At 46.8% G+C, this 27,930-nt stretch overlaps 1 protein-coding gene across 2 annotated transcripts in view; it reads right to left on the minus strand.

Annotated features, from left to right (window-relative positions):
- Positions 1-7,423: 7,423 nt before the first annotated feature.
- LOC126520622 (tyrosine-protein phosphatase non-receptor type 11-like) overlaps positions 7,424-27,930 on the minus strand; it is a 248,143-nt gene continuing 227,636 nt past the window's right edge. The window contains exons 14-15 of one of the 2 annotated variants that reach the window (XM_055065673.1): positions 12,573-12,664; positions 7,424-7,680 (exon numbers count right to left, since the gene is read on the minus strand). In XM_055065673.1, coding sequence (XP_054921648.1) covers positions 7,672-7,680; positions 12,573-12,664 — 101 coding nt within the window. In that variant the 3' untranslated portion in view covers positions 7,424-7,671. Of the gene's footprint in view, positions 7,681-12,572; positions 12,665-27,930 lie in introns of those variants that run through there. The other variant, XM_055065671.1, reaches the window with a different exon arrangement.

Raw genomic sequence — 27,930 nt, forward strand, 5'->3', positions numbered from 1 at the left:
TTTGTATGCAAGTGACGATGTTTCCATCCACAATAAATGTTGTAATTTGTTATGTTTATTTTTTTCAAAAGTTAGCATTGCTTACTGGAACGAGAAGCAATACTCAGACGCACAACATTCACGTGCATTTCACACGCCATTGATGAAAGACTCTGCTGAAGCGGGTCACTGAAGTCTACAGGTTTTTTTTCATGGTCAAAAAAGCACGCAAAGCAATTTGAAGCGTGATGAATATACAGCAAGATATTCACTCTCTAGGCATATGCAATCCATACTTATAGAAATAATCTATAATTGGTTACCTCCATCTCTTTCAAAAATATAACAATCTTTGTGGTGTGTTTTGTGTTTGTATTTATTTATATTGTGTGTATGCATGGTGTTTACAGTAGAAATTTAAAACAATGTTGAAGTCAGAAAATACGGATGAGGCAGCCGCCGCTGGGGCTTCTAATGCACATGTTCTTTCATTGTCAGGATTTGCAGAAATAAAGCGAAAGTATGAATTAAAATCCGTGCGTGTACATGTCAACAATGATGCAGTAAGCTATTAGCCCCAGTAATATTTCACATGAAAGGTCAAGAAAAGTCAAAAGAAACCTCAAATTATATGGGTGACAAAGCTCTGGCAATGGCACTTTCGGTGTGTGCGTGTGTGGGGGGAAGGGCTTCGGCATCACCCGGGGGGGGGGGGGTAGGGCTCCGGAGCCCCCCTCCCCTCGCAGTTGGTGCCTATGCCTAGAACTGAACTTTATCGCTCCTGTTTCTCCATAACCGCTGTCGTGTCTATAGTAGTAGCGTTTTATTGCCTTCGCACGTCACCTTTTCCCAATCCCCCCCACCCCCTTGTATGGGAACTGCGAAGTGAACAGTGGCAAGACTGTTTTGCGACCCTTTCTCTGCCTATTCTCTCCCCTCCTGTCTATCATTCTATCTAGGTTCCCTCTGGACTTCGGTATAGTAAAAAGGCAAGCGCTGCAATTTCTGCAGTGGTGTTGCGGGGGGGGGGGGGGTAACAGATAACAACAGCTGCCAAGAGGTTAATGTAGCGATTGATGCCCAGGGAGCTCGACCAGAGGGCATTATACATATTCGACGCGGTGCAAAGGTTCAAACGAGTTTCTCGCGTCTTCTTTCTTCTCTGCCATGCTCCTTCTGACGTGGGCAAACTTTCGAGAGAAAAAGAAAAGCTTCGATTTAAAAGAGCGCTGATTTGCGCACAGCAAAATATATCAAGGACGGGGGTGCTGAGCCAGGGAAGCTAAGAAACTGCCACAACAAACAGGTGGGAGGGCAAATAGGAGAATGACCTCGAAGTCCACACAGAAACAGAAATATAGGAATGCTAGCGGCCGCCACGCCGTTCAATTAACTGGTAAATGTTGAAGAGTGTGGCAGCGACTAACGGCAAAGAATGTTAAGGGGAGTGAAGTGAAGGTTACGAGTAGGGGGGGCGCGCATAAAAGGCATCAAAAACAAAGTTGGCGGATAATTATGGACATCTAGAGAACATTATCTAGAGAACAAATTATGAACATCATATCTATAGAGCGTCTCGTCACTGCCCGATCGCTCAACACCAGGCAGCCGTAGCCAGTCGCCTAGCCGAGGCTCACCTACCACGTGGTAACATGTGTTGCCTGCTGCGGAGAGCCCATCCTAACTAAACATCTCTGCAATTTTGAGAATACATGGTTGTCAGGAGAAACGATGGTTTCAAATCTCTGGGAGGTACCATGGCCCTTATTTTACTGCGAACAACGGATGCCGTAATTTTTACAAGGCTTCTAAACAGGAATCACCCCTGCTTCAGACTGTCTGCCTCATCAGTTCTCGAGCGTGATCAAATAACAATATACGTCATTTGACGACTACAATATCATGATCGCAAGTTACTTTCAAACGTCTCTTCAAACAAGTCGTACAGCATAATATGATACTATCGAAGTTCTAGTGCAAAGCTTCATTCCTTTATTTTTGGACCTAGAATAATATACCATGCCCACAACACCGTAACTGCCATTGAGTGATAGGAAACTTGCAACATAGTGCCCGCCTTATCCCGTACGTAGCCGTGGCCATACCACTCACTAGCTGGTCTGGCTGGAAAACAACGCTGATCTCTACTGATACCTGGGCTGGAACAAGCCTAGCCTACAAACGAGAAGACACACGATAGCGAATTGTCTTGTTTTTGTATGGCCCCATTTTTAGCGCTGTTCGTTTTTCCAAGTCATGTACCATCCAAGCAACAGAAAGTCCCCGTTACAATATCGGCCCGACGCCTCTGGCCGACTGCAAAACGGTTGGCCCGACCTCGGCGCCCGATGGAGGGCCGGTATCGGGGATTGACATAGGCCTCGCGTCCGCCGACCATCGGCAAGGGCCCGACCACTGGAGCCGACGTGGCCGAGTGCATCCTACGTGGACTACGGCCCAACACTTCGTAAGCACCGGTTTGCCGTTGGCCATCGGTCGGGTGCGGACGGTTTTGTATTGTTTTTTATATTAAAAAACACATCATGACATGACATGACAAGAACTTTGAGTCCTGAGGGACTGAGATCTTGGGGAGCTAAAACCGAAGGCTCCCGAAGATCAAGTCGGTGGCGCCACCCACGATGGGACCGGGAGATGAAGTTCCGCCGCATTGTCGTGGGCCCTCTGGACAGCCTGGAGTTGCATGTGGAGATTGCTGCTCTTGAGCGATTCCTACCATTGTTCTTTCGTGATGGGTGGAGAGGCGTTAAGGGCTGGGCACAGCTAGAGCATGTGTTCAAAAGAGCATGAGTCATGACCACATTTGGGGCACGACTGTGAGTGGGCAGGATCTATTCTGTTAAGAGACCGAGGAGTGGGATACGAACGGGTTTGCAGAAGTCTGAGTGTGCTAGCCTGAGGTTTGTTTAATTTAGGGTGAGGGGGTGGAAATGTCCTCCTGCCCAGTCGATAATGGGAAACAATTTCATGGAAAGTACATAATGGATCTTTGTGGATGTTCACCACGTTACGAGCCTGGCTACCCGCGACAGCGCGGTACGTGAAATCACGCGCTCTCCGGTGGGCCTGCTCGTTAGGATTACATCCAAGCGGGTTAACTGAGCTATCTAGATGGGCTGGGAACCACGAGATGTGGTATCCTTCGCTGCTCGCCCTAGTCTTTTGAAGTGCTTTAAGCAAAATACTCTTCGCCTGTTCAGATACGAGAGCGGACGAGAAGGATCTAACCGCCGTGCGCGAGTCCGAGAAGATGATAGCGGGAACTTTTGAGCTGTGAAAAGCCAGAGCGATCGCCGCTTCCTCCGCCACATGGGCAAACTTCGTATAAACAGAGGCTGCATTGACCAGGTTGCCTGCCGCGTCTACCACCGAGACAGCGAACTTATCCCCACTGTCATATCTGGCAGCATCGACAAAGAGGGCATCTAGTTTCTTCTGATTTATCTTTTTAAGGATGGACTAGGCTCTCGCTAATCTCCTACCCTCGTTATGCACTGGGTGGATGTTTCGTGGAACGGGCTCAACTATGATGCGATTTCTGGTTTCCCGGATCAAGCTAACTTTGGTCGCCGGTTCATGTCTTGGTTGGATTCCCGCTTCTTCTAAGATCTTGATCCCTGGCTTAGTGGATGAAAGTCTCATTATTTGACCCGCTGTGTGACCTTCTATTAGCTCATCGATGGTGTTATGGAGTCCTAGCTCCAGCAGCCTCTCAGTGGTTGTGGACTGCGGAAGGCCGAGCACGCGCTTGAGGCCGGTTCTGATTAGGGAGTCGAGCTTGGCCTTTTCCGCTTTACCCCAATTAAGGTACGGTGCGATGTAGATAGCATGACTCAGGAAGAATGCTTGATAGGCTCTGAGCAAATGGTCCTCTTTGAGACCGCCTCTTCCATTTGAGACGCGGGCTACAAGTCTTAGGACATTACTAGCCTGTCCAGTGAGCCTGTTGAGGGCCGTCGAGTTACAGCCCTTGGCATCAATGAGGAGACGAATTTTCACCGAGTCCATCCTCGGTATAGGATGCCCATTTTTAGCTCGAATTTCTATCGGCAGAGTTTCCAGAGGCGCAAGGTTTCTGACCCCCTGTCTGGACTGGCGGTATAACAATAGCTCTGATTTAGCGGGGGAGAGTTCAAGGCCCGTGTTTGAAAGAGTCTTCAGTAGCCTCCAACGCGCTCTGTAACGAGTGTTCGAGCATGGCTAGCGATCCGGCCGGTGCCCAGATCGTGATATCATCCGCATAAATGGCGTGACCAACGTTTGGGATTGCAGCGAGGCGAGTGGAGAGCTTGTGCATGGCTATATTAAATAAGAGTGGGGACAGGACCGAGCCCTGCGGGGTGCCGCAGGTGCCTAGTTCGTAGGGTCCTCCTGTGACCATGCCTAATCGGAGGTGTGCCTTGCGACCCGCGAGGAAGGATCTGGTGTAATCATGAAACCGCTGGCCCAGGTTGAGAGACGAAATCTCCGTCAGTATGTGTTTATGCGTGACCCTGTCGAAGGCCTTGGAGAGGTCCAGTGCGAGGATCCCTCTCACGTCGCGAGTAGGGTTATCAAAGATTGCTTTCTTAAGCAAAAGCATAGTGTCCTGCGTGGACAACGCCTGTTTGAAGCCAATTAGGTTGTGTCTAAAGAGCTCCTTGTTTTCAATATGTTCGGTTATCCTGTTATGTATCGCGTGCTCCGCAACCTTGGCGATGCATGATGTAAGGGAAATAGGCCGCAGATTATTTATATGTGGGGGGTTTTCCTGGTTTGGGTATGAGTACCACTTTTGCGGTACGCCATTCTATCGGGACCTGTCCACTTTTCCATACCTCATCTATTTTGGCCGTGACTATCTCGATTGCCCTATCATCTAAGTTCCTGAGAAGTTTGTTCGTGATTCCATCAGGTCCCGGGGCTGACCTGCCGTTTAGATTGAAGAGAACGTGTCTGATCTCTGACACGGTGAAAGGTTCGTCTAGATTAGGTGCCGAGAATCCCATGTAGTTCACACGCTCTACCGGGCGATCCGAGTCTTTAGCGAGGGGGAGATAAGTATGAGCTAAGTTGGCTAATTCGATGTCGGTGAGACCGATTGCAATTTGCTTCTTAATGAGCCTATCCGTTGCAAGGTTAAGGGTGTCCTTAGACTGTTTATCGTTGAGAAGACCTTTTAATAAGCTCCATTTGCTACCTCTTCGCATACGCCCGTCCGTTTCGGTACACGTCTCATCCCATTGCTGCCGGGCGAGCTGGGCCGAATAGGTTTCAATCTCCTTGTTAAGAAGCGCGATTTTGGATCTTAGTCTACGATTAAGCTTTTGGGTCTTCCACCTTGCTGAGAGGGCGTGTTTGGCCTCGAGAAGGTGAGCGAGTCTCGAGTCCATTTTAGGAACTTCAAGATCCGTAATGATTTCTTTGGTTGCTCCTTTAACTGCCAAGTTCAGATTCTCTAGCAGATCTGCATACGTCTCGTCTGGCGGGACTGTGTCATTTCTGATTTTTCGAAAGAGGTCTCAGTCCACATACTCATATCTCGCGGGTGGTCTGGGTTTGACACGCAACAGAATTTCAAGTATGTAATGGTCACTGCCTAGCCCCTCCTGGAGGTTGTCCCACGTGCCTTCGATACCTCGAAGGAAGGTGAGATCGGGGTCGTATCTCGACTGACCGAATTACCGGATCTGGTGGGGAGCCTTGGGTCTGTGACGAGTATTAAGCTGAGCTCTGCAGCGTTGAAGGCTAAGTGCGTTCCTTTTGCACTTTTGTAACCATACCCCCATTCCGTCTTGGGTGCGTTGATGTCACCCGCGACAACGAGAGGTGCGCTTCTCGCCGCCCTAGACGTGGTGCCTAATAATGTTTTGAAGTCTCTTTTCCTGTCCGATGGTGCGCTGTACACGTTGAGAATGAAAATGTTAGAATTGATTGTTCTGTTGGGTACGATTTCTATTAACTGGGCCTCGAGGCCCGCTTTGTACGCGCGGACATCGTGCTCAACGAACGAGATGTTCTTTCTGATTAGGGTAGCGATACCTCTGCCCTTTTCACTCCTGTATGCTATGGTGCGGTATCCCGAGAGTGAAATTTCTGCTGTACATAGCGTTTCTTGTAACAATACAACTTGCGGCTTGTCCGCAATAGACCTGATAAGCTGTCCCAATGGGGCCTTGCGCCTCTGGAAACTTGCGCAGTTCCACTGCCAAATTTTCAGGTTGTTGCTATTTGTGTTCGCCATTTTGTCTACTGAGAATGATCAATTAGCTCTTTAGCCCTACTTTCGGGGTTCGGGTTCGCCTGATTCTGCACTGTCGACACCGTAAGCCTGCCTTTGGCTTGGACCTTGGGCCTCTCTGGCTGAGTTAATCTCGTCACCATCCCAAGGAGCATTTCCATCATGCGTCCTAGGGTCTTTTCTATGGCAGCTAGCTTGTCTCTGTTGTTTATTTTGGTCGGAGGATCGGTGGCGGTAGCTGTGGCTTCGCTCGGCTCGGCCATCTCATCCTCCTCATGTCTCGCTCAACGGTTCTGGGTTGGGAGCTTTACGCTTGGATTTGCCAGCAAGCGGGCCTAGAGCTTTAATTTTATCCTCGTCGCGGTTCGAGATTTGCCCTCTAATGCTATTTAGGGCCTCCTTAAGTTCTGCAAGTTCGCGCCTGAGCTGTTGATTTTCCGCCTCAAGTGATTGAATTCGGGGATCATTCACTTGCTCTGACTGTGCCTCACCACTTGCTCCTTTGGCCGTCGTAGTCTTCTTTCCCATCGACGGCGCTGTGCCGGAGCCCTTGACTTTGTCGGCCCACGTGGCCCGCTTGGCGGGCTGGGAGCGAGACCGGGACCGGGATCCCGATCTGGATGCGCTGGAATTCCCGCCTTTCCCTGAGCCGGTTCGCCTCCTGGAGCGAGAGCGCCCCCTCGATTGTGAGCGGGCTCGCAGGGTGGAGCCACCATGTGCTGCCGCAGGTGTCGCCGAGCTCTGTGCGTAGGCGATCATGATGTCTTCGCCGCTGTCCATCTGTATTCTTCGCTCCATTTGTCGTCGCCTTCGACGCCGACGCCTAACGATATATGGGATCTGGTAGCGTTGTTTGCATGTCCTATCCCCGGTGATATGGGGGCCGCCGCATGCTTCACATTTGGGTGTGCATTGGTGTTCCTTCTCTTGCGATTCTGAAGACTTCATTTTCCCACAGCCACGGCACTTGTTCTTTTCCTCTTCGCTACTGGGGCACACGTCAGGTTTTTCTTTTTTTGCTGTGTGTTGCGTTTTCAGGTCAACGATATACAGTTTATTAGAGGCGTTTAACTCGCGCTGCCAATTAATATACGCGATATGCGCGTAATTCACAAGTGAAACATAATTAAACACCTCTAATTCTCTGTACTCGTTAGTGTAAATACGCAACACGCAACAAAAGAAACACGTGAACGCAATGTATTCTCTTTTTAGGTGTTTATTTTGCAATCATAAAATACATTATTTTTCGTGCAGCAGTGTTAACAATTTGCAAGTAGTCTTTATTCCCTGGAATAGTATGATACAGCTAAAGGACAGAGCTGGTCTGCTGTGAGAGTTTCCCATACTGCCCGGGAGGCTCTCTTTCATCCGTCCCCATGTTCTTGGCTCTGAACGGTATAGCATCCGGCATTTCTCTCACCGTCGAGTGGAGCTTGGATAGTTAGTGCTCATAAAAACTGAAACAAACGAATAAACAAATAATATAGTAATGAATAACTCTGTGAACCATGCAGATGATTTATAGTGGACTTTTTTCACAGTCGTGCGCAAGAAATCCCGATCCTGACATAGCCACACAGAAAATAATTATTTTGTCGTAGCACATGCATGTACGAAAATATACTGTGCACTTTCAGTGAAAATTAGTGCGCTCAACTTCTGCCACGTGATTCACGCTTTAGAGCCGCCCAAGGAAACATGAGGACAGGAAGGATAGATTTATTGACTTGGCTCAGAATATTGTTGCGTGTAGCTGATGTACAAGTCTATTTACAATATATTTACACGTAGACCAACGGTGGCAAAGATGGCGACGCAATCTCAAGCGGGGCCACGCCGTCTTCCTCTTCCTCAGTGCGGCCACACTGTCGCGGCTGTTCCGTAGCATCACTCCCGGCAGTAGAAGCACCGTCCCGGTGCTTAATCTACACATCCGCGGTTAAAGATGCGCGGTATGGCTTTAGTCTCGCCACGTGAACGATGTCACTTGCGGCCGACGATGACGCTGAGAGGTCGGCGGGGATGACTTCATACCGTGTGGGGCGACAAGTGACCGATGTCACGTATGGGCCAGTGTAGCGCGACAGCAGCTTTTCTGAAAGGCCCACAGGTGTAATGGGTGACCAGAGAAGCACCAGAGAACCCGGAGTAAAGTGCACGACACGATGGTGGCAATCAGAGGCGTCTCTGATGCTCCTGTGAAGCCTCGAGACGGGTGCGGGCGAGCTGGCGCGCGTGGTCGTAGTGTGCGATCGCGTCGCGGGCGTATTCAGTGGCTGAATGCTTGGCCGAGGGCAACGAAGTGTCTAAGGGCAATGCGGGTTCTCGGCCATATAGGAGATAGAATGTTGAATAGCCGGCGATGTCGTGACGCGATGAATTATACGCGAACGTCACATATGGTAAGTGAAGATCCCAGTCGTGGTGGTCGGTCGCGACGTACTTCGAAAGCATGTCGGTGATGGTCCGGTTGAGGCGCTCCGTGAGTCCGTTGATCTGTGGGTGGTAGGACGTGCTGAACTTGAGCTTCGTCGAGCAGGAACGGAGGATGTCCTCGACGACTGCCGAGAGAAAGCTGCGGCCACGGTCAGTGAGTAATTGGCGCGGAGCACCGTGCACTAAAATTATGTCATAGAGCAGAAAGTCAGCAACGTCAGTAGCACAACTTGTCGGTAGGGCTCTGGTGATTGCGTACCGCGTAGCATAATCAGTAGCGACGGCGACCCATTTATTTCCGCAGCCCGAGAGAGGAAACGGTCCAAGCAGGTCTAGGCCGACACGGAAAAATGGTTCCGGTGGGATGTCGACCGGCCAAAAGAATCGACGTCGTACACGGTCGTATGTGCGCGAGACGCCCAAGTGTCCAGCCAAGGGAGCGTCGTGAAGTTGTTGGAGGACAGTCGAACGCAGGTGCGATGGAATTACGAGTAGAAGGTCAAGGCCGTGTGGATCGAGATTGCGGCGGTATAATGTCCCCTCCTTAAGGAGAAACATCCGGAGAGAGGCGTCGCCAGGCGCTAACTCCAGATGGTCGATAAGGGCTCGTAATGAAGGATCGTGGCGTTGCTCGGAATACGTCAAGAAACGCTAAAAGACGGTCTAGATGCGTGTCAAAGGTGGGCGAATAAACGATGACGTCGTCCAGATAGCACAAACAGGTGGACCACTTGAACCCCTGAAGCAAAGAGTCCATCATTCCTTCGAAGGTGGCGGGCGCGTAACAGACCGAAAGGCATCACCTTGAACTGATAAAGGCCGTCAGGTGTAACAAATGCAGTCTTCTCTCTGTCCATGTCGTCGACGGATATCTGCCAGTAGCCGGACCGCAAGTCGATAGAAGAAAAATAGGTGGCACCATACAGGCAGTCTAGAGCGTCATAAATACGTGGCAAAGGGTACACGTCCTTCTTTGTGATTTTGTTCAGGTGGCGATAATCTACACAAAAACGCCACGTTCCGTCCTTCTTTTTGACAAGTACGACGGGAGAAGCCCAGGGACTACAGGAAGGCTCGATAATGTCCTTTGCAAGCATCTTTTTGACTTCCTGTTGGATAACAGCTCTTTCTGACGCAGAAACACGATATGGACGTCGGTGAATAGGGTTCGCATCGCCAGTGTTTATGCGATGGGTCACGACGGACGTTTGACGTAAGGGTCGATAGTCAAAGTCAAAAATGCCGCGATAGCCTTCAAGAACGCGGCAAAGAGCTTCAGCTTGAGCATGTGTAAGGTCAGGGGAAACCATCTTCTCAATGTCGACGTCAGTATTGTGCGATGACGTCACGGTATGGGCTGAGCTGTGACGACCTTCCACTGTGAATGGCTCGATCTCATCATCCTGCAAAGCGCTAATTATAGCCAATGAAATCCCCTGAGGCAGAACTTGCGTGGTTGGCGCGAAATTGACAAGGGGAAAGCAGGTGCGGTTGCCAGTAATTGTCAGCACAGTGTGCGGCACGGTAACACCATGTGTAAGGATAACTGCCGGAATTGGTGCGACCACGTAATTACCGTCAGGTACAGCTGGTGAGGACAACAAGTCGACGTGTGTCACAGAGTGAGGCGGTAGGCAAATAAAATCCATGCAGCTCAAACGGCTTGGAGGCGGGTCCACAGGGCCGGCAAGAAGAGGCAAGTCAAGGCGAAGGGAGCCGCCGGAACAGTCAATGAGGGCAGAATGATTGGCAAGGAAATCCAGACCGAGAATGAGTTCGTGAGGGCAATGCTCGATGACGGTGAAGAGAACGACGGTGTGTCTGTCAGCAATGGTGAGTCGGGCAGAGCACATGTCAACAATAGCGACAGTCCCTCCGTCGGCGACTTGTGCAACTCTGTTCGGGGCGGGCGTCAGAACTTTCTTGAGGCGACGGCGAAGAGCAGCACTCATAATTGACACATGCGCCCCGGTGTCAATCAACGCGCACACAGGAACATTGTCGACGAGAACGTCGAAAAGATTCTTGTTCGTGGGTAATGTGAAGCGAGGATTTCGTGCTAATATCGTCATTGCAGCTTCACCTCCAGAAGCTGCACTGTCTAGTTTTCCGGTCGGAGGTGCGGCGAGTAGGTCGGAGAAGGAGCACGGCAAGACGGGGCGAACGAGATTTACGACGGGAGGGAGAAGGCGAGCGGGAGTAGCGGGGTCGTGTCAAAGATGTCGCAGGGTCAGATGATGGAGCGGGCATAGAAGGGGCGAAGGAAAAGGATGCGCTGGAGGGGCGAGGGTGGTAATTAGGAGAATAGCGTGTCGGAGAAGTCCAGCGGCTGCGGCAGTGGCGAGCGACATGTCCAATGCGTCGGCAGTTAAAACAGATCGGCTTGTCGTCCACGGTTTGCCATTCGGAGGGGTTGCGCTGTCCATAAGAGTAAGAAGGGCGCGATGGGGCCGTGCGTGGAGAGAGAGGTTCCGAGCATACGGAACGAATGGAGTGCAGGCCGACGTTGGGCAACTCTTGACGGACGACGGCCTGGATCAAGGAGATTGTCACCGGAGAATGATCAGGTGATCGGAATGAAGGGGCCGCCGGTTGTGCGGCTTCAACCTCACGACGAATGATCCGGGTCAAGTTGTCACATCGCGACGGCTGGTGGAAGAGGTCCTCACAGGATGACGTAGCAGCTGTGTTGGGAAGTCGCGTGATGTGCTGGGATACCCTGCGGCTTTTGGCATGCTCGAGACGGCGGCATTCCTTGAGGATCGTATCGATGCTGGTGACGTTCGTAAACACCAGTAAATTGAAGGCGTCGTCAGCAATGCCTTTGAGGACGTGATTAACCTTATCGTCCTCAGTCATGGTCGGGTCAGCCTTGGCACAAAGGGCCAAGACGTCGAGAATGTACGACACGTAGGACTCGGTCAACGTCTGCACACGTGTGGAAAGGGCTTTCTTGGCATTGACCTGGCGACCGAACGGATTGCCAAACAGGTCGCGGAGCTTCTCTTTGAAGAGATCCCAGCTCGAGATCTCCTCTTCGTGAGTGTGGAACCATGCAAGTGGAGCTCCGTCGAGATAAAAAAGAACGTTCGCAAGCATAATAGTCGGATCCCACCTGTGACTGGTGCTGACACGTTCGTATAAGCGGAGCCAGTCGTCAACATCAAGACTGCCGACTCCGTTGAAAACACCAGGATCCCGAGGGGGGGAAACGGCGACGTAGGTCGGGGCTGCAGGCGGAGACGGCTGCGTAGATGAAGTGCCGCCAGCAAGAGCCGAAGCTGCACTGTCGCCGTTGCGACCGCTGCGAAGCTCCATGACGGGTACAGGGAACGTCCACCTCCACCAAATTAATGTTACGTGTAGCTGATGCACAAGTCTATTTACAATATATTTACACGTAGACCAACGGTGGCAAAGATGGCGACGCTATCTCAAGCGGGGCCACGTCGCCTTCCTCATCCTCAGTGCAGCCACACTGTCGCGGCTGTTCCGTAGCAACATCATTGCAAAAAAACATCCAGGCAGCGCGATAAATGAATACAACACATAGTTGCACAAACAGAATAGCACGCAGACTGCCACGAGACAAATGTATAGGTATACATAACGTCGAGACCGCGGTGACAAAGTATTACACATAAACTACGAAAACGCAACAACAGAAAAATTGAGGAACTTACATATGGGCTATCCGCAGGGTTTCACATACGTGTCTTCTTGTCTGATGTTCCTAGATCTACTCTAGTCCACATGCGGTGAAGCGCAACACACAATCCATTCTTACCTCCAGTGCACCAGACGTATATCGTACAGGTATTTACAGTTTTGTTTATTCATCGGTGGGAAGGAACGAAAGCAACTTCTAAATAATTATTACTTTTCCGGAATGACAACCAGACAAGCGTCTTACCTGATTTCTTCCCGAATGGTGATAACAGTTCCGAGCGTAGCAGGTCATTCGCACACTGTGCTTCAATTTAAGCAGTGTCGTTCCAGTGTTTCCTAGAGAAAAATTAAGGAAAATACAAGACGAAAGAATAATATTATAAATATATACATGAAAGTACGTCTCTCATTTCCCTGTCCCAACTCGCGAACGCTTGATCCATTCTCATATAAAGCCTTTTTTTTCTTCTTGTCAGAAAAAATAAACACAAAAAACAAGGAGTTTATCATACGTTGCAAAACCATTTACGCAATACAAAGCAAATTTTGTTCACTTGAAAATGACGGGTATGCATTACACAACATGAAATTAAAATGCCACTTACGAGTACGCATATCTTGAAAGGGCTTGCGCTGTTCTTGTCCATGTCACTTTTGTGTAGTTTGCGTTTATATGCGCAGTCCATGATAAGAGAAATGCACCAACTAGTCTACCAAGAGACGCGAGACGAGCTGGCATCCAGAGCTAGCATTTGCCGGCAACTCACGCCCCCGCGCCATTTGGCGGGAACTCGCCTGCGCCCCTGCGAGCAGGCTGCGTTGGCCTGACGAAGAAAAAATAGACAGCAAGGAAAGTCCCGCTTCGCTTTCTCGCCCCGTCCTCGCTGGTGGGAGCTGATGCTGACAGAGAGAATCGCCCGTCCCTGCTTTCCAAGAACCTCTTCATTCCTTCTGGGAGAGAGATGCGACAGCGCAAGACGACCTCGGTTCCCCACACTTTTTTTTTTTTTTTCAGGCGCTTCCTGTGAGCGCGTCGCCGTTTCCTTTTGGTGTGTGTGCTGTGCACGAGCGTGCGTGCGTGTGTGTGTGTAATGAAAATCTGTGTTCTATATTTTGCAAGGATTAGTAGCTCTATACGAATATGTATATAGCTTATGCAAACAATAATTTTGACCTCTTCAATGCGTCGAACAGTAATTTGGGTGCTATGTACGTTAGCATGTAGGTTCTGTTTTTTTTTTTTTGGGGGGGGGGGGAGTATTGTATAAATATTGTATAATGTTGTTTTGTTTCCTTTTGTACTTGCTCATTATTGTATACCTGTTATTACCGTGTGCAATTGTCTGTTTTAAAAGTCTCGCTGTAAAGGTTCTGCCAAGCGAAAGGGGGCTACGGCTTTGTCAATCTGTATCTGACAGCTTTTTCTGCGCCTCCGCTATCTGTGCCTTTACAAGGCTGAAATAAATAATTTGAATTTTAATAAATATTTATCGTCAAAGCATCACGTTTATATGTGCACGAAGTTCGATATTTGCGTGCATGCATACAGAGCCAATACGCTTTCCAGGGAGCTTTGCACAAAAATGGTAGATATGCTTCACAGAAGACAGCGCCTGAAAAAACCCTCATGATATACCATGCATTTATTAATTCTTAACTGCTTGATTGTTGAATGGCATTAGTTCATTGAGCAAAAATTGGAAGAATTTGATTCAACTCTAGTTTTTCCCAATCAAATCCACGTCGACAGCAGAAATGCTCCATTTTATGATTAACATTGAATGGCACACAGGCTTAACTATTCTTAGACGAATCGACAATAGCTACAAAAATTGCAGATTTTGCCATCTCTTCGCAATTCGGCTTCGTATAGTCGCTTCTTTCACCCTCCCCAGAGAAAACATCCAACTGAAATGTTTCCTAGAACTGTACAATCCACGAGTCGCCTGCGCTTAGATCGTTTGACGATTTTTGCTGTGCTGCGACACGGCCGTTTACAATTAACACGCCGTTCGCGAACAATTTTGCTTGACTCTTTCCGCAGTTTCGATGACTATTACGAGAACTGTCTAACGCAATATCCACTTGATTAAATTTTGTTCCCCGTTAAATAGGTATTTTCTCGATAATTTAACTACAAAAGAAGAAAGCAATAATGAACGATACAATAGTGTTGCAAACATATCCGTTTTTGAAGTATTGAAATCTTGTGCTTTTTGGTAAAGCAAATGTAATACGCGATGTGTATTCTTCTTGCGACTTGCACACTGGTCGCCACGAACTCTTGCTCTCACAATAGTGGTCGTTGCATGCGCACCCGCACATATGGCGGATTTGATTCTGATTTCATTATTCACTAATTACTAGAATTCAATCAGTCCAAAATAAAACACAGACTCATCCTTTAGCCGGAAGCTAATCTAACTGCCAGATGAACTGTCACTGACGTCTGTATGTGATGGTTGCTGTTTTTCCCCGTGTGATGAACCGCCGTCATCGCTTTTGTATAGCTGGTACATATTCCGTTATTATATATATTCGTCCGCCAACATTTGTTACGCAAAAGCAACAACAACAAAAAATTGCTGCTTCTCACTTCTTCAAAGCACTGCGCAGCCTGTCGGAACGCACTGGCTCGTGTGAACGCATGGCCTGAAGGCTCAATTTCAAAGTGTGGTTCAATTGCTGCCTGAACCACTCGTGAAGACTTTTCGCGCCACGTTACATTATTATGCTCGCTTTTCTTGTGACCGATGACAAGACATTAAATTTGGCGGCCTCTGCAAGACAACGCTGCATCAACACAGCTTCTTAAATATACGAATTGGCTGAGCGGCTGTCGGACAGTGTGCATGGTCCCTTGTGGCACGGCACTAAAAAAAAAAAAAAAAAAAAACACTTAGCGTATATGCACAAAATGACGCGACCACTAATATAACGTGAGAGGGGACTTTCGGTCCCACAAAAAAACTATTATATATATATATATATATATATATATATATATATATATATTACACGAAGCGATGCCGCAAGGAAACAGGAAACGACGTATATAAGCGGGTGCTCGCAAGGCGCAATTTATTCCTCGTTACTGCGAACTGCTGTCGCAAAGTGCCGTGAAAGGACGAGTGCCTGCACAATTACTCGTTGTTACTGCTGACTTCTTTGTCACCGTCGGCGATGACGGTTTCTCCCCCCATGCGACCAAAGTTATTCGGCAGGCAGCACTTCAGAAATACCCGTAATAGAATCGAATACGGCGAAGGCACTGCGCGACGATTCTCCGGGCGACTTCGAAGGCCGCTCGCTTGGCGCGCCTGCACATCACCGCCGATCGTCTTGCACAAGGTTTCGATTAATACGCCGTAACCATATTGATGCGGCACTAAGAGCGTTTTAAACCGGGCGGATAAAGGCGGCGCGAAATGAACAGTGAAAACTCCCAGCTCGCGTGCTCTTGCGCACGGTGAAATGTCAGCGTTAGATAAAGTAAAAGAAAATTGCACACGTTATGTTCATGTCACGAGCCCGAATATAATGCGAGGCGCGTTCCAAGGCTCGAAATGTCGGGGGGAAAACTCGCGCTATATTCGTGCCAATATTAGGTGCGTATCTCTCGTGTGTCGCCTCTTCTCTGGCTCACGCTGGTAGCAGCAAGTAAAGAACACCTCCTTTTATAGTAATGTTATTTCATTATTTCAATGGTCAATTTACACCAGCATTCAGGCACTCCAACTACGTGTGTCTCTGTGTGTGGTTGCACCCATTCGCTACATTATGTCATTAATTACAAATACTCATTTAGGCGTAAACCTCGTTTATGCATATGGTATATGTCTTTATCAATTAGACGTCATTTCGGACGTTCGGTGGTCTCGATTTGTCACGTAAGTGCACCATAGCCCCATATAAAAACCAGAAAACATGTATATTCGAACGCGGAAACCGAAAGTTCGATCACGTCAAACGACTGTTTATATATATATATATATATATATATATATATATATATATATATGCCAGCTAGAAGTAGTGCGGGATATCTACCGGACGTTCATATATAAAATATCCACAATGAGACTTCCGACGGATGCGATTTCGTATACTGAGGCAGTACACGCATGAGTCATATATTGTAATGACGAAGCTTTATTTTAGATGAGGTATAGGTTACGTGGCCGCCTGCATGCAGCGCGCAGTCTGCCATTTGGGAAGTGGTGCCATTATCGAGAAGGCCCTTCCTCTTGCGCAAGAGCGATATGAAACGTATGAAGTTGACAGCAGCAATTGATGGACAAGAAAAAGGAAACCTATATAATATTGCCTAATGTAAGCCGTTACATGTTTTCAGCCAGAAGCTTATAACTATATTAGGCAAAGCTGTATAGGTAAAACTATACTGTTTAAAAAATATTACAACTGTACATTTGTTGCGACGCAACTATAGCGTATGCATCCATGTTAATTCTTTCGCAAGCAAGTGCTTTTGTGGTGCTGCCTTGGGTGCGTTTCTGAATTTCTCATCTTGGGCTCAGATAGATCGCAACGTTTATTCAAAATTTACTGACACCGCTGGCTTCTCGGCCGCAAGCCCAGCCTACAGCGACCGACGTTTCCCGCGCTTGTCCGCCTGCCTTCCCTGGTTGCGCACGGTTTGTATTTTTCTTTCCCCTCCTAGCTCCACACTACGGTTACGCGGCCACGCTACTCGGCCTCGGTCCTCCCTTCTTGCCCGCATGCTTCCCCGCCTCTGGACTATTTTCCTTTACTTTTTTCCCTTAGTCCGAGTCGCCAGAAGCTATATCAGCTTGTCGTTGGAAGTAGGCATGCGCGTTTACATTGCTTGTTCGTTCGCGCTCAAATTTCGCAATGAGGTCGCATTCTTTCTTCTTGCATTTTTCACAGTGTTTAATTAGTATCTCTGCTTGCCACGGTTCATGCGAAAAAGACACCTCCTACCCAGTCGAACCGAACCAGCTGCGAACGAACCAGTTTAAAAGCAATGCAAAGCGTTTCACCAGTGCGGAGAAACAAAAAATGCCACCTTTTAGCGACACACGAGTTGAAACCAAGCAGCAACACGAGCAAACTCATTAAAAAGGAATTTAAAAAAAAGGTCCAGAGTTGCAGTCTGGTGCTTCGGCAGTGTGCATCAGCTGTGGCAGCATGGAAAATGCTTGTTATTATTGTAGTTATGTACTTAGTGCAATACATTTTATGCTGCCTAACAAAAAATAAATACGTGGAGCCAAAGTTCAGTCGGCAACTAAAGCGATGCATTGCCGGCTTGTCGCACCGACGAGCGTTTGGCGCGCTCGGCGTTCAGTCGTGCTCCGACGGAGGCCTAGCACGCGCGGCCGACCGCGTGCCGATGTAGCTGGAAGGAGACGTCGGGCCAGTGGAGCCGGCTGCCGACTATTTCCCAACAATCGGCCAATCATTGGCAGCCGGCTAGGGTTGCTTGGGCTGCAGCTACGTCATCGACATGCATTATATAATTGCATCAATTCTTCAACGAAATTTAATAGCATAATTTGATGCGAAGTGGCTGCAAAACGTGCATCCTTGTTGTTAAAGCATTCTTGACCGGGGAGTTCGTCTGCGTGGTGTAGAACCTCCATATACAGTGTCCCAGCAAAGTTTAGCCACAGTTTAAAAATATGCCGATACACTCTACACTATTATGCGTTGCATATTGCAATCACTCAGTTCAGCCCTTGGGCGCGGCCGGGCAGGCACCATTGACCTTTAGCGCAACCACGTGACGTGACGTCACGACAGCCGGAGGAAAAGCTGGGCCCCAACACAATATGCAACGCATTCTTGGCTTAACCAAGCTAAGCCTGGCCATTTTTTTGTAGTCTGCTTAATTGCATAATTAGTCAAGATTATTGAACCATCTTCTGAAGCAACGAAGTTAGGCGAAAAATTCCACTTAGAAGGTTGTAGAGCGCTTTGCCAAACGTCCGAATAAACAGTTTCTAACTTTCTATCTATTAGGTACAGTGTTTTCCAGCATACTGCAGATGCCCGCAAAATACCATGTGACATGCTCGCGTGCGTGTCGCGATTGCATCGCTCCCAATGTTTCTCGTTGAAACAAACGCAGCGTCTAGCAGGGTATGACGCCGCTTAAAAGGCGACAGGGCAGTGACGCAAGCGTTGGCAGTGCAATTTACGCCACCGATGCGCTTCCCTCATGGCGGTTCATGATAGCGAAGTAGGCGCAGCGGCAGCACACCCGGCTGCAGTTGTGCGCGGCGGCAGTAGGGCTGACAGGCGGTCATGTAGCGGCACGCATTTCACTTTTTTTTCCCAAGGATTTCGCATTCCATTACCTTTCGGCACGGACATCCAGCAGCCAAACTTCGCTACAACCGATAATGCGGCATGGAGGACATTGTTGTAAGCGCATTATTTCTCCATAGAAAATATACGAAAGTTGACAGTGCAGCAGCTTTTCATTGTTATAACCGATATATTGTTCAAACCGGTATGGTTAAAAGTGGGTTCGACTGTATTTCATCACATGAGTCAGTTTGAGGTTAGGGAGTTGACCATGCTGTTATCTTGTGGCCCAGTTTAGGCGACTACAGCAAAGCGCAGGACGAGTTCACACCTGCTGTATCGGCGCATAAGCGGAAACGAAGCACGCAGGTGAGTTCAGCGAAGAGGGGACGCGGGAAACACCCACGCGTGGAGAGAAAACGGATTAGTGGCTGCGCTCGGAACAAAAGGGTAGACGGCCCGAGCTGAAGGGGAGCGTTCGGGAAGACGGGCGTGAAGATGAAAGGTAGGGGGTGCTTGAGGTCACCGTCACCACTTTGTTTAACCTAGGTAGGATATTAGGCAGTATAATATCAAGAGCTTGGTGGCGCAACCTACCGCCCCGTTCCAAAGGGGACGCTCATAACATCCATCCATTCACCACTAATGCCCACGCGCTTCCCTTATGTCCTGTCGACCGTCTCGGAAATTGGGCGACGCGACACTGCCCAGCCGGTTTCATGTTTGGCATCCGCGTGCGCCTTCTGAGAATGCCAGTGAAAACGGCGGTAGCTTTACCAACACTTAGCCGGCTACGACCGAGGGATGCTTTTGTGTGCGATCGCCATCGGGTCCCAATTATGATGTTTGGATTTCAAGCGAACTGGCCCACAGCTGCATGGGAGACAGTTTTCTCAGTACTGGCATGGCAGCCCACTGCCCGGCAGATATGCAGTCAATAAGCTATGGTTTCATGGAAACATTCTAGCATCTTGCATGGCGGCCGCTTGCAGGTGAAAAAAGGAGGACATCAGGGGCCGATACTCGTAGCCCAACGTAGGGCAGAGGGAGATGACAGGTGTCTTCGAGAAATCCTATCCGCTGGCGTGTTGTAAAGAGTGCCACTATTTCCACCAATGCCATGTGCAGCACGAAGGTGGTTGTGCTATTGGTTACGATGCTGTGAAATCGCATGTCTGATTGGCTGGTTTGCGACTCCTTTGTGCAACTGAGGGCTTAAAAAGTCATGTTTGTGGTGAAGAGCGGAGCTCCGGGCTTGGACTCAGACAGACGCCTCGGCGTTTGAATAAAGCGTCACTTTATGGGACAACGGCTCTTCCTTCGCGCTCCCACCGTGCACTCGGATCATCGAGGGGCGCCGACTTCGGACCTTCAACACCTTCCCTCCTTAACTAGTGTTGAAGCTACCAGAGGACAGAGGGAAAGGAAATTAACTACATGTGTTGCACTATTTAGTTGCAATGTTTTCCTCGTCGATACTATGAAGTTTGCGAACCTATAAGTCTTGGTTCCTTCATACCTACAAGCAGCAGTCTTTTCATTTTATATCAGCTATTGAATGCAATGCCCAGATATGTTCTCAGTCTGCTTCAGTTGGAGTTAGTTACAACCACAATGAATTATCATGAATCATGCGTTTTTAGAAAGTGCATTCATGTTATGCGGCTGTGCATAATGCTATGTTCTCTTCTAGCACTGATTTCTTGACATGTAACTTCAAAAAATGAAGTCAATCGCATGGCATATTGCGAGACAGAATTCTCTAATTTGTTCAAATGAAAAATTAAATGGTGAAAGCTTCTTGAATGGTGCTGAGCAACACAGGTAAAAGGGACGCTTTGGAAAGTATTAAACGAGGCTTTCATTCACGCTGCATGCCTCATCCAAACATCAATTGCATTGAGAATTATTTTATGCCAGTAAGCGCACGAATATTTATGTTTAGTTCTGATGTTCCTCTTCCTTAATTACTTTCTTGGTTCAGTGCATATATATGAAGCAAGAGGTGCTGGCTTGCTTTTTCTTTGCATTAGCAAGTTACATTAATCATATAATAGCACACTTTACATAACTGAGCACACTAGAAGTCACTTGGCAAGCAAAACATGTACTTGTATTTTTGAATATATCCAGCATATGTTTTGGGGTGTGCAGCTTGAACACGATTCTTGAGAAGCACTACACGCCTGTTGCAAGTACGTGACGTATGATTAGTCAGCACAGTGGGCAGATCCGAGCTGTAGCAGACTGGTTCTTACCACACAGTGCAAATCTAACCATGCCTCAGGATTTCTTGCTTTTTTATTCATGATTCTTGAGAAGCACTACATGGCTGTTACAAGATGTGACGTATTAGTCAGTACAGCGCGCAGATCCAAGCTGTTGCAGGCTGGTGCTTATCACACTTTGCAAATCTAATCATGCCTCATGTTTTTGCCTCAACATAACATCAGTATGCCTCAGGATTGTAGAGGTGGATGCTGAATACATATAAGGGGGAGAGGGGGGCTTTGGCATGAACACTGGTAAAGGAAGTATTTGTAGAGGTGGACAAATATTTGAAGTTTTGAATATAAATTGAGTATTACGTGCTAACTATTCATATTCTAAAATAATAAACTATATGGCATTTTTGATTAATGTAAAACTAGCCAACTTCGCAATAACCGAGTGTAAAAGTTGTTACTGTTCTCCATCCGCTAACAAAGGTATCACAAATTATCAGAAGTGAAACAACAAGTTTTCGAAGCAATGCAGAAAAAAAAATGGCTAATGCAAGCTTAGTTTTTGGTTTCATGGCGGAAGGCTACTTGACAACCCCTGATTTTTGCTTATAGTTTACCAATTATTAGTACTGGCAGTCTAGTCGTGTAAATTGATTATAAATGTCTGAACTCAACCTTGCCAAATTGCATTGTTTAAATGCTATCGGCATCAGGAAAGGGAGTTTTATGTTGCGTTATTTGTCAGTAAGAAAAATGGCCTTTCCCTACTGAAATTTACAATATCCAATGTGAATCTGACATCAAAACAATGATAAGTTTGTGATTGTTTGTGCTGACGAGAGAGTACTCAGTTTTTTTAGGAGTATACCACAACATTTTTGTCTCGTTTTTACAGTACCAAGAATGGATAGCTGTAAACTCAGCAATTAGGCTATGGAGCCTCAATTACTTGTTTAATAATACAGAAAGATTATTAATTAATACATTACCTTTTATTGTTACAGATATAAACATGCGCAAAGTGTCAATCCACTTTGGACATGAAACAGAACTCTATTCATGTCACCAATACTCGATGTGGCGGTCTCATTGTACCAGACCCAACTGATGTGTGCACATGCACTATGACCATGCTGCGAAAACAGATCAATCAACACTCAACAGGATAACAGGGGAGAGAGGGTCCTCCTGCACTTCAAAAAGAAGTGCACAATTGGAAGGGTCACTTTGACAGCTTTTAGTGACAAGGTCATTATATCACTGTCAATTACTGCACTGAGCCAGCTATCTCGTGCTCGAGTTCTTTGTGACACTGCAAGAATTCTGACAATGGTTTCCGCGATGTGAATAGTCTCCTCCTTCATGTACGAAATAGTCCTGCAAATGGAATAAATTTTAAGCTAGCTGCATAAAATGTGATGTAATAATAATTTGTGCTGCTTAAGGAATTGAGGCTCCATGTCGTAATTGTGGCGTTAACAACTACCTAAAGAAGCACAATAGTGGGGCACAAAGTTTATGTGTGAGTACTCCCTTAAAGAAACTCTAAAGGCAAATACTAAGTTGACGTGGACTGTTTAAATACTATTTGAGACACCTCACAACGCTTGTTTCATGCCAAGACTTCGTTTACGAGGAAATTGCATCTGAAGGGTCCAAATACCTCTATTGCAATTCAAATCTCCCACTACCCAACCGGGGAGTGGTCACGTTGCATGACCCATGACCGTCCTTTTTGCTGCCTTCAGTGAGTAAAACGGTGCCCGACACACGGCGGTACAGATTTTTGCACAATTGCAAATGCACACCTAGAATAAGCGGACAGTGAACTACAGCCAAGTTGAGGCATGTTGATAGAGTGGGCAAAATGCAAACACGCGGCCATGGAGAAACTGCGAGCCAAGACAGAGCGGTGGATTCGCCGCTCCTTTTGGTCAAGGGGCATCAGGCATTCCGCAACATCACGTGGAAGTGGAATTCTCTGCTAGTTTCAGTTTGCGTGAGTTTTGCAAGCTAGCAAAATCAGCGCAGCACTATGCGATATCGAAAATACTGAAATGCAAAAGCACGTGCGGCGCAGAGTCGAGTGAAAATGAAACTGCATCGTTGTCAAGAGTAATATGCCAATGAGTTCTTTTAAAAAATGAAATAGAACTGGACAATGATGCTATACAATGATGTTTTTATAACGAGTGGCTGAGTAGTAGAGGGAGAGTTTAAAGGAGTGCCTCAGTCATCAGGCAAGTACTTGAATTTCCCGAGGGAGTCTACAACTGTGTCCTGCATTTACCTCAATTTCTCGATTAGTGAGGCTTTGTTCACGATAGTATTGACACCTTAGAGATTCTCAAGCACTAATCTATCACTTTAACTTGACATACTATTTGCGTTTAGTGTCCTTTTAATATGACTTTCTTCTAGGTGCATTAATTCATTTTAATAATAATTTCGATGCACAATTTGTTTTACACTGTTGATGTTTAACTCATGCAGAAACCAAATGAGCCCACCAATCCCTGCGTAAGCAGCTGCATCATGAAGAGGAAGTTCCGTAGCTGTGATCTCATCGACCAACTTTCTGCATGGGAGTCCCAGTTGTCCGCAGAAACTTGCAACAAAGTATTCCAGGGTGAAAATCAAGCCTTTCCACTTAATAGAAATGGTGGGCCTCCTATCAAAAGATGGCTCCAGGGCCCACAACAAGCTCTTTGTGGTAGGCCAGCCACAGTTAAGTTGTAATTCCAATTGGTAACTTTTGAAAGCACCATAAATCAGTTTGGTGTGCATGTGTGACAACGGTATAGTTTCTGCAGCCATGATTCTTTTTTTTTTTGCAGCCATGATTCTTTTAGAACATTGGTTACTGGAAAGATATACTTAATAGAGTTGTGGATGTTCCTTTGCTGCCTTTTAAGCTTACAATTCCATCCAAGAGCCTGTTCTTTCTCTGCATTGTTTACTTTATTTGAAAAGAAAGTCTACTACTTTTAGTGATACTCTAAAAAAAAGCTAACTGGTCCCTGCATCCATGTTATAAACATCCGAATAACCATTTTAACAAGGCAATTTATTATTTTTGGTGCATTGATAATTAAGATTTCTAGACTCTCTGTAAAGATTTTGCATATGCTAAGGAACTGCTCTAGTAGTCATATTCATAGGAACCATACTGATAAATAAATTATGGGGTTTTACGTGCCAAAACCACTTTCTGATTATGAGGCACGCCGTAGTGGAGGACTCCGGAAATTTCGACCACCTGGGGTTCTTTAACGTGCACCTAAATCTAAGCACACGGGTGTTTTCGCATTTCGCCCCCATCGAAATGCGGCCGCTGTGGCCGGGATTCGATCCCGCGACCTCGTGCTCAGCAGCCTAACACCGTAGCCACTGAGCAACCGCAGCGGGTACGGGAACCATACTGAATCACATATGTATTTAGTATGAAATAAACTGCATTTTTTTACTCCTCCCTTAAGCATCTATGAGCAATTATGCAAGGTGGTGGCTGTGGAGAGACCGGAAACAGCCTTTCTGCTGGCTTTCTTTAGCTTGCTTAATATGCACTGTCCACACACTTCCACTCAGTTCTACTGCCCTTGGCAATATATGCAACTGTTTAGAGTGCAGTTTACCTGAGCTTATTCGGTCATGGAAATGGTACATATGTGGTTTTTGCATATGTATACATGCATTTTCACACCAGTACAAGTCTACTGGCATATAATATGCACGTGCAGTGGAACCTACTCATGGCCTGTGGAAAAAGGGAAATAGAATCGTATATTTGTTGCCCTATTTCAGACATGCTTTAAATTTTTAAAAATAATTTATGGGGTTTGACATACCAAAACCACGATCAGATTATGAGGCACGCTGTAGTGAGGGACTCCAGTAATTTGGACCACCTGAGGTTCTTTAATGTGCAGCTGGGTGTTACAGTACATGTGTGTTTTCGCATTTCACCCCCATCGAAATGCAGCCGCCATGGCAGACATGCTTATTATGCACACTGCTATAGCCGGCATGCATGGTATAGTATGCTAATACTGATCCACCAGCATCACAAAACCGTGGTCTTTTCAGACTCTGAAAATGTAGAACTATCTACAGGCATGGTGCTCAAATGTTGAGAATGGCTGAACAAAATGAGAGGCCTGCAATGCATTACGTGCACTCAACGTGTGCTTGTTTGTCTAAGCTGTATCTTAAGCTCTTAAAAATAAAGGGGCATAATGTAAAGTCGTTTGCTCTGCTGTACACGTGTAGTGGCAGATGTCATACTTTGTATGAAAACCTCCAATAAGGTTTCATTACCAACTTTGGTACACATTAAAGTTGGTTAGTGATGATGCCATTAAATCATTAGACATGCATATACTTGCACGAGCTTAGGCGAGAACTGTTGTCTTGCAGTTTACAAGGAGTGGGAAAAGAATACAAAGAGCACAAATATACTTCTTTGTGAATGTTGGGATAACTATTTTGGTACAGGTGTTATGTACTGACAAAACATATTTTGTTGCACTGCATCTACTACTTCTTTAAATGATTATCAGTTCGATATTTGTCCAATATTACAACAGCATGAAATCAAGGGCTTGACAACAGCTAATTTGGTCGGGAATTAACTTGGCACAAGGAAGACACTGACCAGTCAAAGTGAAAATTTTACTGCGGTCGTTGGCTTTCTTGCACTTTTGTAGCGACACGTAAAATAAGAATAGGATCGTAACCATGGCAAGTAACGCTAACTGTAACACCTGCAAAGCTGAAACAAGCCTTGACATTAAATGTATACACCGCAGCTGCAGTAGTGCTTCCCAAGGTGGATACTAGCCGTAAGTGGAGGGAGCATTAGCTGAGCTACCAACTGGCTTGTAAAGGTCTAGGTCTAGAGTCATCATCATCATCATCATCATCATCAGCCTGGTTACGCCCACTGCAGGGCAAAGGCCTCTCCCATACTCCTCCAACTGCCCCGGTCATGTACTAATTGTACATGACCGCAACTTCTTTATCTCATCTGCCCACCTAACTTTCTGTCGCCCCCTGCTACGCTTCTCTTCCCTCGGAATCCAGTCCGTAGCCATTAATGACCATCGGTTATCTTCCCTCCTCATTACATGTCCTGCCCATGCCCATTTCTTTTTCTTGATTTCAACTAAGATGTCATTAACGCGCGTTTGTTCCCTCATCCAATCTGTTCTTTTCTTATCTCTTAACGTTACACCTATCATTCTTCTTTCCATAGCTCGTTGCGTCGTCCTCAATTTAAGTGGAACCCTTTTCGTAAGCCTCCAGGTTTCTGCCCCGTACGTGAGTACTGGTAGGACACAGCTGTTATACACTTTTCTCTTGAGAGATAATGGTAACCTGCTGTTCATGATCTGCGAATGCCTGCCAAACGCACCCCAGCCCATTCTTATTCTTCTGATTATTTCACTCTCATGATCCCGATCAGCAGTCACTACCTGTCCTAAGTAGATGTATTCCCTTACCACTTCGTGTCTCGCTACCTATCGTAAACTGCTGTTCTCTTCCGAGACTGTTAAACATTACTTTAGTTTTCTGCAGATTAATTTTTAGTCCCACACTTCTGCTCTGCCTCTCGAGGTCAGTGAGCATGCATTGCAGTTGGTCCCCTGAGTTACTAAGCAAGGCAATATCAGTATCAGCGAAGCGCAAGTTACTAAGGTATTCTCCATTTACTCTTATCCCCAATTCTTCCCAATCCAGGTCTCTGAATACCTCCTGTAAACACGCTGTGAATAGCATTGGAGAGATCGTATCTCCCTGTCTGACGCATTTCTTTATTGGGATTTTGTTGCTTTCTTTGTGGAGGACTATGGTGGCTGTGGAGCCGCTATAGACATCTTTCAGTATTTTTACATACGGCTCGTCTACACCTTGATTCCGCAATACCTCCATGACTGCTGAGGTTTCGACTGAATCAAACGCTTTCTCGTAATCAATGAAAGCTATATATAATGATTGGTTATATTCCGCACATTTCTCTATCACCTGATTGATAGTGTGAATATGATCTATTGTTGAGTAGCCTTTACAGAATCCTGCCTGGTCCTTTGGTTGACAGAAGTCTAAGGTGTTCCTGACTCTATTTGCAATTACCTTAGTAAATACTTTGTAGGCAACGGACAGTAAGCTGATCGGTCTATAATTTTTCAAGTCTTTGGCGTCCCCTTTCTTATGGATTAGGATTATGTTAGCGTTCTTCCAAGATTCCGGTACGCTCGAGGTCATGAGGCATTGTGTATACAGGGTGGCCAGTTTTTATAGAACAATCTGCCCACCGTCTTTCAACAAATCTGCTGTTACCTGATCCTTCCCAGCTGCCTTCCCCCTTTGCATAGCTCCCAAGGCTTTCCTTACTTCTTCCGTCGTTATTTGTGGGATTTCGAACTCCTCTAGACTATTCTCTCTTCCATTATCATTGTGGGTGCCACTTGTACTGTATAAATCTCTATAGAACTCCTCAGCCACTTGAACTATCTCATCCATATTAGTAATGATATTGCCGGCTTTGTCTCTTAACGCATACATCTGATTCTTGCCAATTCCTAGTTTCTTCTTCACTGCTTTTAGGCTTCCTCCGTTCCTGAGAGCTTGTTCAATTCTATCTATATTATACTTCCTTATGTCAGCTGTCTTACGCTTGTTGATCCACTTCGAAAGTTCTGCCAGTTCTATTCTAGCTGTAGGGTTAGAGGCTTTCATACATTGGCGTTTCTTGATCAGATCTTTCGTCTCCTGCGATAGCTTACCGGTATCCTGTCTAACGGAGTTACCGCCGACTTCTATTGCACTCTGCTTAATGATGCCCACAAGATTGTCGTTCATTGCTTAAACACTAAGGTCATCTTCCTGAGTTAAAGCCGAATACCTGTTCTGTAGCTTGATCTGGAATTCCTCTATTTTCCCTCTTACCGCTAACTCATTGATCGGGTTCTTATGTATCAGTTTCTTCCGTTCCCTCCTCAGGTCTAGGCTAATTCGAGTTCTTACCATCCTGTGGTCACTGCAGCGCACCTTACCGAGCACGTCCACATCTTGTATGATGCCAGG

This window comes from Dermacentor andersoni, chromosome 3 (genome assembly GCF_023375885.2).
Source record: "Dermacentor andersoni chromosome 3, qqDerAnde1_hic_scaffold, whole genome shotgun sequence".
Classification (NCBI taxonomy): domain Eukaryota; kingdom Metazoa; phylum Arthropoda; class Arachnida; order Ixodida; family Ixodidae; genus Dermacentor; species Dermacentor andersoni.